This window comes from Mustelus asterias, chromosome 10, assembly GCF_964213995.1.
Source record: "Mustelus asterias chromosome 10, sMusAst1.hap1.1, whole genome shotgun sequence".
NCBI classification, from domain to species: domain Eukaryota; kingdom Metazoa; phylum Chordata; class Chondrichthyes; order Carcharhiniformes; family Triakidae; genus Mustelus; species Mustelus asterias.
In genome coordinates, this window is record NC_135810.1 from 16,664,767 (window position 1) to 16,678,155 (window position 13,389).

At 41.2% G+C, this 13,389-nt stretch overlaps 1 protein-coding gene across 1 annotated transcript in view; it reads left to right on the forward strand.

The window, feature by feature from the left end:
* Positions 1-321: 321 nt before the first annotated feature.
* Positions 322-13,389, forward strand: part of ndfip2 (Nedd4 family interacting protein 2) — a 77,059-nt gene continuing 63,991 nt past the window's right edge. The window contains exon 1 of the mRNA XM_078221638.1: positions 322-695. Coding sequence (XP_078077764.1) covers positions 657-695 — 39 coding nt within the window. The 5' untranslated portion in view covers positions 322-656. The remainder of the gene's footprint in view (positions 696-13,389) is intronic.

The window sequence follows — 13,389 nt, forward strand, 5'->3', positions numbered from 1 at the left end:
TTGTGACACCAATAAATAAACTTAAACTAAACTCTTTTTTTAGCTGACCCTCTTTGAGGAAGTGGGGTGGGGAAGAGAGGATTTGGCTCCCTCCAGGGAAGCCTACCTGGCTTTGTAGTGTTTCCAGGAAGAAGTCAACGGGGGTTATAGAAGGAAATCCCCAGCCAGCAACTGGAGTCAGCACATTGTGACATGGTGGGAAAAGAGATGACGTCATTCAGAGGAAGAAGGGGCGTGGCCCGGACGCTGGGCGTGACCAAAGAGCGGGGCAAGCAGTAGGGAGTGGGCGGAGAGATGGGCGTGGCCCGGCGGCCGGGGGGGGGCGTGACAAGGCGACGTCACAAAGGCCGGGCCGTCGGATGCCTCGGCCAGGTTCGCGCAGGCGCAGATCTGGTAGCGTCTACTTGCTCGTTCGCTGGCTCCTGTGGCGGCGGGAGCGTCGCCGTTTTGTTTTCCCCTCTCAGAGCGGATCGTTAATTTTCGAATCGAGGGTGTGTGGTGGGGGGGAAAAGGACGGAGAGGGTAAAAGAAAATCGGGGGTCTTCAGTGGACGTTAAAGAAGGAAAGAGGTGATCGTAGTTTTGAGTGGCGTCGAGTGTGTGTGTGGGGGGTAACGGACGGCGAAGCCTGTGTTGGCGGACACTGAGGGAGCGTCAATGATGGAGCATCACCAGGCCTGCAGCCGCTACCAAGTGGTGAGTTTAACCCACTCTCAATGTGTGTGCCCGCGTCCGCCCTCTCACACTGCTTCATTCAACGTCCAAAACACAGCAGCAATGTAAACCAAACGCACCAGCATCCACCCCCGGCTCGAAGCGGCCAGTCTCTCAGCCTCGCAAAATCCCCCCCCCCCCCCCCCCCTCCCCCCTCCCCCCTCCCCGAGGGTTTTACTTACTCCTCCTCCCCTTATTTCCTCCCTCTTTTTTTTCATTTCCCCAGAATGGTTTGCACCTTTCAATCTGAATTTCTTTTTTTTTTACCCCGCTGGGGTTGACAGGCCTCCACTGCAAATGCAAGAATTGTCTGTGTGTGCATACACATTTTATTTATATGTGTCTATGTTCATGTGTATCTGTAAATAATATCTATATCTGTTTATTTTAGTGACAGGATTTCGTGCTGCATGGGTTTTGTGTTTTTCACAGATGGTGCTAATCCCCACTGAGTGCACACACACATACATTTTATTTATTATGTGTCTGCTGTGTACGTATGCACATATACATGTGTGTATCTGTAAATAATATCTTGTACACACGTACACATTTTATTTATATGTGTTTGTGTCCGTATACATATGTGTGTATCTGTAAATAATATCTACAAATCTGTATCTATTTATTTTAGTGACAGGATTTTGTGCTTGTATGGTTTTGTGTTTTTCACTGTGACGGTGCTAATCCCCATTGCACCCAGCAGCAGTGGCTGTCAGTGTTTTTGTGTATGTGAAGGAGGAGGAGGTGGTACTGCTGGTGTGTGTGTGTTTTTTTTAATGTGCCTCTTGAAATCCACCTCCAGACAGGCAGCTGGAGTTAGGTCAAAGGCAGATGGCAGGTGGTGCTGGGGACTGACACCCTGCACTGACAGATCAAGTTTTGTTGTCCTGTCAGATTTCTGCTGCGAAGACAAAATTTCAAAAGCTAAGCTGCCGTTAACTGGAAATTCTTTTGGGAGAGAAGCTGCAAAAAGGAGAATTCCTTTCTGAACAATTTGTTTTATTAGTGAATCATGGAGTTTAATTTCTTGAAAGTAATGCAAGAATGATTGTCTTTAAAGATTTTACATTTACCCTCTTTGGCTTTTGAGCTCTGTGATATTATCCTAAAGGATCAATTTTAACTCTTAGGCTCGCACTGATGCTGCTATGCCTGAAGAATTAATGCACTTAGAATATTTTATCATGTGATGATCGATGAATTAAAATAATGCAATATGTTTAACTAACTTGCTGTAGTTGTTTTGAAGAGGTAACAGAGAGCGTTGGTGAGGGTAATGCTGTTTATGTGGTGTGTATATATAGACTTTCAAAAGGCATTCAATACAGTATCATACAGCAGACCTATGAGAAAAGTTATAGCTCATGAAATAAAAGGGACAGTAGCAACATTGATACAAAATTGACTTGGTAATAGGAAATAGCAAGGTTAATGGGCATTTTTCGGGTTGAAGTGGAATTCCCCAGGATTCGGTTTTAGGACCTTTGTTTTTCCTGATATATCTATTAATGATTGAGATCTTGATGTGCAAGGGACAATTTCAAAATTATATAAAACTTGGAAGCATTGTAAACTGTTAAGAGGACAGTGTAGAATTTCAAAATGACATAGACAAGTTGGTAGAATGGGCAGATACATAGCAGATGAAGTGCAATGCAGAGAAATGTGAGGTGATGCATTTTGAAAGGAAGTACATGGAGAGACAATATAAAATGAGGTAAAATTCCTAAGGGTGTACAGGAGCAGAGGGACCAGGGTGTATAATTGCGCACATTGTTAAATGTGGCAGGCCAGGTGGAGAGAACAGTTAATGAAGCATATAGTATTCTGGGCATTATTAATATGGGAATAGAGTACAAGAGCAAGAAGGCTATGCTGAAGTTTTATGGGACACTAGCTAGATCTCACTGGAAGACTGTGCATAGTTCTGGGCACAACACTTTGGAAGGATGTGGACACATTGGAAAGACTACAGAAGAGGTTTACAAAAATGGATCCAGGAATGTGAAACTTCAGCTATGCAGATAGATTGGAGAACTTGAGTCTGTTTTCCTTGGAGAAGAGAAGGCCAATAAAAGATTTGATAGAGGTAAAAACGGGGCTGATTTGACTTATTATTGTCACATATGCAGACAAAGCATACCGTTCATAGAGAAGGAAAGGAGAGCGTGCAGAATGTAGTGTTACAGTTATAGCTAGGGTGTACATCAACTTAGTGCGAGGTAGGTCCATTTCAAAAGTTTGATGGCAGCAGGGAAGAAGCTGTTCTTGAGTTGGTTGGTACGTGTCCTCAGACTTTTATATCTTTTTCCTGACATGAGAGGTGGAAGGTTGAAGAGATGCTGGACAAAGTAGATAGGGAGAAACTGTTCCCGCTCATAAAAGGGTCGAGAATGAGAGGGGACAGGTTTAAAGTGATTAGCAAAGGAAGTAAGCGTGCTGTGAGAGTTCCTTTTGACATAGCGAATAAATACATTGTATGGAAATGTGGTCAAGGCAGGTTCCACTAAGGCATTCAAGAGGGCATTGGATGATTATTTTAAAATAATGTGCAGAGTTACAGGGAAAAGGTGGGAGAATGGTACTGAGTCATAATGCTCATTTGGAGCTGCAGATACGATGGGCCAAATGGCTTTCTTCTGCACTGTAACAATTCTGAGTATAGGGCACCAATCTTGCAGATGCTTTTCTTGTGTTGAGAGAGTGGCTTGGTTAGAGGTCGGGCTAGTGGCAAATAAGTGCTCTTTTTTGTTTGCAGACATCTTCCTTCTTCCTGTCTAAATTCGGTATGAAACTGGTTGAGCATTCTCATTACTTTTAAAAAAGCTGAAAACTAACATAAAAACCTAGGCTCAAACTTTCCAGCATTTCTTGAGACTTTTAATCACGGAATATGGTTTAACCTGAAAATCCAGATGTACTTAGCACTTTGTATCAAGGGTGATTGCTTGCTTATTATGCCAAACTCCAGCTACTAATTAAGTTGCACAGTTTAAGAGATCTTATCTGACTGAACTTGTAACAGTTCAACCATGAGCCAGGGTTCTGTAAACTCTTCTCAAAGGACCTTCATATCTTTGCCAGTGCATTAACCCTATAGTGTGTGGTCCGTCACAACTTTTCCTGCAGTAGTATGGAATGCTGGATACATTCGTTGGACCATTTGTTACCTAAATTAAGTTGCCATGTCCAATATGTGAGCCTGGACAAGGCGTCTGGCTGGTGAGAAGTTTTGAGTACATCATAGTTGAACTTTGGCCTGTTTCAACTTCATTCACAGATATGCACTTAAGATTAGTGGGGCAATCTTGAGGACTGGGAAACATAGCCATTGCTTTTTTCTTGGCTTAGTACTTACATCAGTTGTAATGCCTTAATTTTTTTTTCGCAGTTTATATTTGCTAAATATTCATAACCTAGACATTAGATCTTGACCCGTGCAAGTAAATATGATTTATTGTAGTTATCTGGTGGGATGGTTGGCTTGCATTTGTTTGCTCCTTATACCCATTGACCCAAATTTTGTGGTCGTAACAACGGCAGGCTAATGATGACAAAACTGTCGGTGTTTACTGTCAGTGCTGTCTGCAAAATGCAGAAACTCTGAAATTGCTGCCTATGAATCCCTGCTCTTCCACAGAGAATGCTGTTGAAGTCTCTGAAAATGGCTCACTGGACTGTTGAAAACGTCCCCTTTTAGGTTAAAATATCGCTGTTCATTAAAACACTAAAATGTTATATCTTTCTTGAGGTATTGCTAGGTTCTACTGCACAGCCTTGCTGGCACTGAAAAATTGATTTTATTTACGTATTATCAATTTTTTCTACATTCTCTAATTTATAGAACGGTTGTAGCGCAGAAAGAGGCCATTCGACTCTCAATCTCCTTCCTGGTTCTTTCCTAGAGCAACTGAGCTGGACATGCTCTCCTGCACTTTTTCTCTGGCCCTGCATCTTTTTTTCTCCAAGTGCTTGTCCGGTTGGTTCCCTTTTGAAAGCCATAATTGAATCTGCCTCCATCACATTCTCAGGCAGTTCATTCCGGATCTAAACTACTTGCATTTTTAAAAGAAATCTTCTTATTGCCACTGGTTCTTTTTCTATTTACCTTAAATATTTGCTCCTTGGTTCTGTATCCCTCATCCAATAGGGGCAGTTTCTCCCTATCTGTTCTGTCTAGACTTTTTATAATTTTGAATACTATCAAATCTCCTCTCTCCTCCAAAAAGAGCAGCCACAGCTTCTCCAATCTATCCATGTGATTGAAGTCCTCTATCCTTGGAATCATACTTGTCATCTTTTCTGAATGCTCACTAAAGCTTTCACATTCTTCTAACAGTGTGGTTCTTGGCATTGGGAACTCTACTTCAGTTGATTTTTAAAGGTTCATTATAACTTGTTGTTTTTGTACTCTGTGCCCGTAGTTATAAAGACCAAGGCCATTAATGCCTTTTTAACCATTTTGTTGAACTACTCTGCCACCTTCAACAACTTATGCACTCAAACCCCCAGATCTTTTGGTTCTTGCACGCACTTCAGAATTGGAACCTTTTTTCTTTGTTTGTCTCTCCTCATTCTTCCTACCAAAATCTGTCACTTAATACTTCTCTGCCTTCAATTTCATCTGCGACTTGCCGTTGAGGTCTATCACGATCACTCGATGCTTCCAAATCTAGTGTAATCTTCAAAGTTTGAAATGGTGCCCTGCACACCCAAGTCTAGGTCATTAATATCAATCAAGAAAAGCAGTGTTCCTAATTCTGATCTCTGGAGAACCTCATTGTTTACCTTCCTCCCTACAACAGCCTCTCACCACTACTGTCTCTTTCCTGTCTCCAGACAACTTCATATGTATGTTGCAACAATCTCTTTTATTCCATGGGATTAACCTTTGCATGGTCCTTTATCAAATACCTTTTGAAAGACCATATGCACCACATCAGCTCCAGTACTCTCCAGCCTCTCTTTTACCTCATGTAAAAACTCAATCGGCTAGTTAAAAATGATTTGCCTTTCTTTAATAAATCCATTCGTGTTCAAGTGATTGTTAATTTTAACCCCGATTATTGTTTGTTAAAGATTTTCCCAGGTTAACCTGACTGGTCTGTAGCTGTCGGGTTTATCCTGACATGTTTTGAACAAGGGTCTCTCTTGCCTAGTACAGGCATGTCATATTATGAACTTACAGTCAATACTTGTAAAAATTGGACTCATACAAACTGTTAAGGTGGCTGCTACAAATTAAGTGACTTTGTATTTGGACTACAGAGTGGATTATGTTTCCAGCAAATACGTAATTAAATGGTGGATACAAGTGAGGGTATTTCTCAGCCATTTGTGGAATTCATGTGACTTATTGTTGAGATGGGTCAACATCTGAAGACTGCCGTGCTTCCAGACTTCCTGTCTTGATATATCATAATGAACAAAAGGGAAGATTGGAATTCAATTGTCACTATATAATTCTTCTTGTATCGCAGCTACCTCCTCCATCCAAACTTAGAGTAGGTGGGGCTCAGAACTGTTAACTCAGCAGTTACGTGATTAAAGCGAGTTTCAGGGAGTGCACCCTTATTACCCCAGGACCCAGTAAATTTATCAGTACTGTTTGTCATCAGCCAGTCTCAGAACCAGACCAAGAAACTAGCTGCAAGTCATCAATCAGCCAAAGTTCCAGTTTCCAAGTTTACTTGAGAACTAACCTCCTTGATATTTGACTACAAGAAATCTCACAACCTGCTGCGAACCCTTCACTTTACAATGTCCTCACTTCAACTTTAAATCATCAAATCCATTTGAGAAACTACAGACCTGCCACATGGGAGACTGGAAATCATAATTCAGAGACCGAATGAACTAAAATCTGTAAAATTCTGCTTTTTTTAACTGTACATAATCTTTGTGTGCATGCGAGACAGTGTGTGATGTTACGTTAATTTGGGGTAAGTGTGAGAATAAATAGCCTTCGTTATTTTGAATTAAGAAAAGCTTGCTGCTGAATTATTTAATTGGATTTATTCACAAGGTAAGAAAAGACACCTCTCTTTCCATTCAAAAGATAAGTAAGAGAGCATTCTGTCCATGACAAGCTTAGTACTTGCGATTCTTCAGTCCCCTAGCACCATAATTGTATCAAAGGAAGATTAGAAGATCATGGGAGGTACCTCTGTATTCTTGGAAGCATTCCATCTCTTCCTGTGATTTATCAACTTTAAGTACAACCAGCTTTTTTCATACCTCCTGTTTGTCAATTTTTAGTTCAATACTTTGCCAGATCTGAATTACTTTTTAGTACCTTAGCCCTAGCTACTTTCTCCATAGTAAGAAGTTAAAGTCCAACAGGTTTATTTGGTCGCACAAGCCACAAGCTTTTGGAGCGCTGCTCCTTCATCAGGTGAGTGGGAGTTCTCGTCACAAACAGGGCATATAAAGACACTTCCTCTATGCCTAGATCCTCTTTGTAGTCCCTAGTATGCTCTACCCCTCCTTATACTATCTTTTTATTTAAATGCCTGGAGAAGACTTCAGATTCCCCACAGTCTCTTATGCTTTCTCTTTTCCACTCTCATTCCCCTTTCCACTTCTACTCTGAATCTTTTATATTCAGCCTGGTTCTCACATTCTCAACCTGACACTTGTCAATTTTTCTGTTACATCTCGCTCACTCTTTATCTCTTTCGTCATCCACCTTCATCGTACCTGAACCATCTTTTTAAGGGCAGTACATTGTTCTGTTACCACTTTGACTACGATCTTTGATTCCAATTTACTGGGTCAGATCTGTTTTTAACCCTGCTGAGGTTGGCTCTCCTTCAATTAGTATTTTAACCCTGGATTGCTTCTTACCCTTTTGCATAGTTAACTTAATACTTATGATACTGTGATTTGTGATCCCTAACCGTTCCCCTACTGTCACTTGATCCACTTGATGGTGATTGCCAGTGTAGAACAAATAAAGAATACACTGAAGGTATATATTAACTGATGCTGCAAAGACAAGGGAAAACAGAATTAAGTTCTGAGCAAGAAATGAAGGGGGAGCATGCAAGGAAGAATTTCCTTATGCAGTGAGTGGTAATGATTCGGAATTCAAGACCTATAAGGATGGTGGAAGTGGAGATGATGATTGATTTCAAAAGGAAATTGGATGAGCATTTGAGGGAAACAAACTTGCAGGACTAGGGAGAGAGAGCAAGAGAATAGGAATGATTGGATTGCTCTACAAATAGCCAGCATGGATTTGATGGACCAAATGGCCGCCTCCTGTGCCATAATGCTTATGACTAGAGTCGTGAGCCCTGAAATCTAGGATGACACTCCGTCGTTGCATTCTTGGAAGTGCTGCTTTGCAGAAGAAATGTTAAACTGAGGTGCACTCTGCCGCCTTAGGAGGACATAAAAGATGTCATGGCATTTTTTGAGGAAGACCAAATGAGTACCCCCAGTGCCCTGGCCAAGTTTTATTCCTCAGTCATTCTCCTAAAAACAGATTATTTGCTGTTATCACATTGTTGCTTGTGGCAGCTTGCTGTGTAGAAATAGGCTTCCACTTCTCCCACTTCAGAACAGCAGCTTGGTTTCAAAGGTACATCATTGGTTGTAAAGCATTTTGGGGTATTCTGAAGTCATGAAAGGCATGACATAATTCCAATCTGTATTTTTATTTTAGAATATTCTTATAAAGTAAATTTGAAAAGTGTATCTTTTGTGATCCGCACCAAGCCAGGAGTTTATTTTTCTTGTCCAAACAATTTTAGGACCTATAGCAAGATGTGGATATGTCTCTAGCATTCCCCACTTGATACGTTCATAGACATTAGTGAAGTGGCTAAGTTAAGATAGTATACTTGCTTTGAGAAATTTGTCATCTTTCCTCTGACATTTGATCATGGGATTCCCCATCTACTCTTAGGAAGTGGCTGATAAATAGCTGGAGCCTTTGGAAAAAAATGCTTGTTAACTCTTTCCCAACCAGTGCCTGATGGAGTATGATGAGCAGGAAAGAGGATAATGTTAAAAGGATGCAAAAGTCAAGTTCTGAGACTTAGAAATCTTTTCCTTGGAAGTTTACAGCATTGTGTTCACTGCCTAACCAGCAATGATCGGGCTGTTTTTAAACTCTTACATCACATCACAATCAAGTTTTTCAAATGCTAGGATGATGGTCAAGTAGTCTAAATTTCAGGATTGGACATGAGAAAATATGTAGTGTTGTGTTTTATGGTAAACGTTCAGCTGTATAATGGTCTGCATGTACTTCCTGTTTTAAAAACTTTACTTTCCATTGTCAAGCTTTTTCCATCCTGATTTCCAATTTCCACATTTAGAATGTGAACTGCATTTGTAAATTTGTCAGGTTTTAATTACAGCCTCCTGGTTGTAGTGTTGTGTTGGCACACTTTTCCATTTCTTAGCTGCCAATCTGTACTCCAGAAAAGCTCTGGTGCTCCAAGCAGCCCTTCTCTTCTGCTTTCTAAAATTATGGTACATTTTACTACTTAAATATAAATAATATCATATCAAAATATATAAACAGGAAAAATACATTTGAAATGATGACTGAATTATGTCTTTGTGTTCTCGTTCAGCTGTCCTTAAGTCTGTAATCTCATTTCATCTGAAGACTATATTCAGGAATTGATCCAACATTTTCCTTCTCTTAATATATTAGAATTTTTTTATTGATAGTTTTTTGGATTCTTGCCTAATATCCCGCTTCTGAGGAAAAAGTGTAGCTCTTTGCAAAATCACTCAATTTGTTATGCTTTAACACATTCTTCAATAACAGTTCAGAATAAGTTTTAGTCATATATATCTAGTTTTCAATTGCAAATTGAAACCAAGACACTGAAGACACCCATTTACAACAAAATCCAATTGTTTTAATGGAAATTTGATGCAGAATGAAACTTTGGATCAGAGAGATCATGTCCAACCATCCCCATTTTCATTAAAACTAAATTACCAAATATCGAATTGTTTTTATTTTGATGAATCCAAATATTGATATATACTCTCAAATGATCACTTATGGGACCAAGGATGAACAGGAATATCCACTGCTTGCTGAAGTCCAGGCATTCAAGTCAGTTGACCCTGACCTATTCAAGAAATCCAGATATGATTTACAGAGATCCATCAAAGATGGGGTGGCACGGTAGCACAGTGGTTAGCACAGTCCAAAGATGTGCGGGTTAGGTTGATTGGCCATGCTAAAATTGCCCCTTAGTGTCCTGAGATGCGTAGGTGAGAGGGATTAGCGGGTAAATGTGTGGGGGTAGGGCCTGGGTGGGATTGTGGTCGGTGCAGACCCGATGGGCCAGATGGCCTCTTTCTGCACTGTAGGGTTTCTATGATTTCTATGAAAGATGCCAAGAGGCAGCACCGGACCAAGGTAGAATCCCAGGCTGGCCACATGGGCTCCCACCAATTTTGGCAATGTCTGCAAGACATAACAGGCTACAAGCTACAGGCTACATATAAAATCACCGGCACCAATGTAACCCTCCCCAAAGAGCTTGACACATTCTGTGCCCATTTTGAGCAAGAGGTCAGTGAGAGCATGCCCTCCAGCCCAGAAGCCTCGGCTGAACCCGTATCCGAGATCACCATTGCAGATGTCAGAGTAGCCTTCTTGAAAGTCAACCCACGGAAAGCGACTGGCCTGGATGGGGTACCCGGATGAGCACTCAGATCCTGCAAAGACCAGCTGCCGGGGGTATTCGTAGACACCTTTAATCTCTCTCTACATCAATCTGAGGACACTATCTGCTTCAAGAAGATGACCATCATCCTGTGCCAAAGAAAAGCCAAGCAGCGTGCATTAATGACTATTGTCTGGTGCTATGACATCCATCATTATGCTTCGAAAGATTATTCATAGCGTGAATCAATTCCAGCCTCCCATATTGCCTGGAACCACACAGTTCACCAATTGGTCCACAGCGAATGCCATCTCCTTGGCTCTACACTCAACCCTGGAACACTTGAATAACAAAGACACCTATGTCAGACTCCTATTTATTGGCTACAGCTCAGCCTTCTACACCATTATTCCTACAAAATTCCTCCTTCCTCTGCAACTGGATCCTAGACTTCTTAACCCACAGACCACAATCAGTAAGGATAGGCAACAAAACCTTTCTCCAAGATCATCCTCAACACTGGTGCCCCCCAAGAGTGTGTCCTCCGCCCCTTACTATACTCCTTTATATGCCTACGACTGTGTGGCCAAATTCCCCTCCAACTCGATTTTCAGGTTTGTTGATGACACCACCGTAATGGTCAGATCTCAAACAATGATGAGACGGAGCACAGGAAAGAGATAGAGAACCCGGTGAACTGGTGCAACAACAATAATCTCTCCCTGAATGTCAACAAATGAAGGAGGTAGTCATCGACTTCAGGAAGTGTAGTGGAGGACATGTCCCTGTCTATATCAATGGAGACAAAGTGGAAATGGTCATGAGCTTCAAGTTTCTAGGTGTCCAGATCACCAACAACCTATCCTGGTCCCTCCATGCCGATGCCTCTACTTTCTCAGGAGTCTAAGGAAATTTGGCATGTCCACAACGACTCTCATCCACTTTTACAGATGCATCATAGAAAGCATTCTTTCTGGTTGTATCACAGCTTGGTATGACTCCTGCTCTGTTAAAGACCACAAAAAACTACAAAGGGTCGTGAACAAAGCCCAGTCCATCACGCAAACCAGCCTCCCATCCATTGACACTTCCTATTGCCTCGGCAAAGCAGCCAGCATAATCAAGGACCCCATGCACCCTGGACTTACTGTCTTCCGTCAGGAGAAAGATACAAAAGCTGCTGCCATCATACTCTTGAATGGACCTACCTCGCATTAAATTGATCTTTCTCTACACCCTAGCTATGACTGTAACACTACATTTTGCACTCTCTCGTTTCCTTCTCTATTTACAGTATGCTTTGTCTGTATAGCGCACAAGAAACAATACTTTTCATTGTATACTAATACATGTGACAATAATAAATCAAGTATTATAACAGTCTCTACTCTGACAAATGCATGGTATACTACACATTTTACAATGCATAACTTTTTCATGCGTAACAATTTTAGGATGAAAATGTTTGAAAACATAAATCTGTCAAACTTGCGTTTTGATAGTTTCTCTGTGTTGCATGATAGATCAACATCAAATGATTTGGATTCAATGTTTTTTATAATCTTGAATGCATCATATCCTGTGTGCCACTAATAACATGATGTGGAGATGCCGGCGTTGGACTGGGGTAAACACAGTCAGAAGTTTAACACCACCAGGTTAAAGTCCAACAGGTTTATTTGGTAGCAAAAGCCACACAAGCTTTTGGAGCTGCAAGCCCCTTCTTCAGGTGAGTGGGAATTCTGTTCACAAACAGAGCATATAAAGACACAAACTCAATTTACATGAATAATGGTTGGAATGCGAATACTTACAACTAATCAAGTCTTTAAGAAACAAAACAGCATGAGTGGAGAGAGCATCAAGACAGGCTAAAAAGATGTGTATTGTCTCCAGACAAGACAACCAGTGAAACTCTGTGGGGGTTACAAATAGTGGGACATGAACCCAATATCCCGGTTGAGGCCGTCCTCGTGTGTGCGGAACTTGGCTGTAACTTCTAATATTCTAATATTAGAGTCGCTGAGCAGAAACTGATGGCCAAGTTCCGCGCACACGAGGACGGCCTCAACCGGGATATTGGGTTCATGTCCCACTATTTGTAACCCCCACAGAGTTTCACTGGTTGTCTTGTCTGGAGACAATACACATCTTTTTAGCCTGTCTTGATGCTCTCTCCACTCATGTTGTTTTGTTTCTTAAAGACTTGATTAGTTGTAAGTATTCGCATTCCAACCATTATTCATGTAAATTGAGTTTGTGTCTTTATATGCTCTGTTTGTGAACAGAATTCCCACTCGCCTGAAGAAGGGGCTTGCAGCTCCGAAAGCTTGTGTGGCTTTTGCTACCAAATAAACCTGTTGGACTTTAAACTGGTGTTGTTAAACTTCCCACTAATAACACACAGAGCAGTATTTTGGGTGTAACTTGTATATCTTCCAGAGGAATATTAACAAAATGCGATTGCATGGAATTGTTGGCAGCCTTTGACCTAGAGTTGGGAGCATATGCACTCAGATTGGCCAACTGTGTCATTGTGTTCCCCAGTAATCACTGAGGTCTCAACTTTCACCATTATTAATAATGGCCTGCATGGAGGAACAGGATGTTTGCAGATGTCACTAAATTAGAAGTGGCAATAGGGATGGGAATGAGAAGCTGCAAAGGGCATGAACAAATTATATGAGTGAAGAAAATTATGGCAGATGGGCAATTGGTCATGCACCTCTAATCTAAAACTAAATCAAAATATTTTCTAAATTGTGAGAAGCTAGATACTGTGGAGCAAATGCGTTCAGAAGTTCAAATGCACAAGCCATTTAAGCTCTGATGCTCCAAGCAACTTTATTTTAAATATGGTAGTGGGCATGTATTAAAAGCAGTCAAAAAGGCTAATGCACTGCTGGCCGTTATATCAACTGGTCTGGAATACACCAGGGTGACAGTTTTGCTGTGATTGTATAAAGCCTTGGTCATATTCCATAGGGAGTTTCTCCTCTGAAGTGCAATGCATATATCTGGAAGGATAT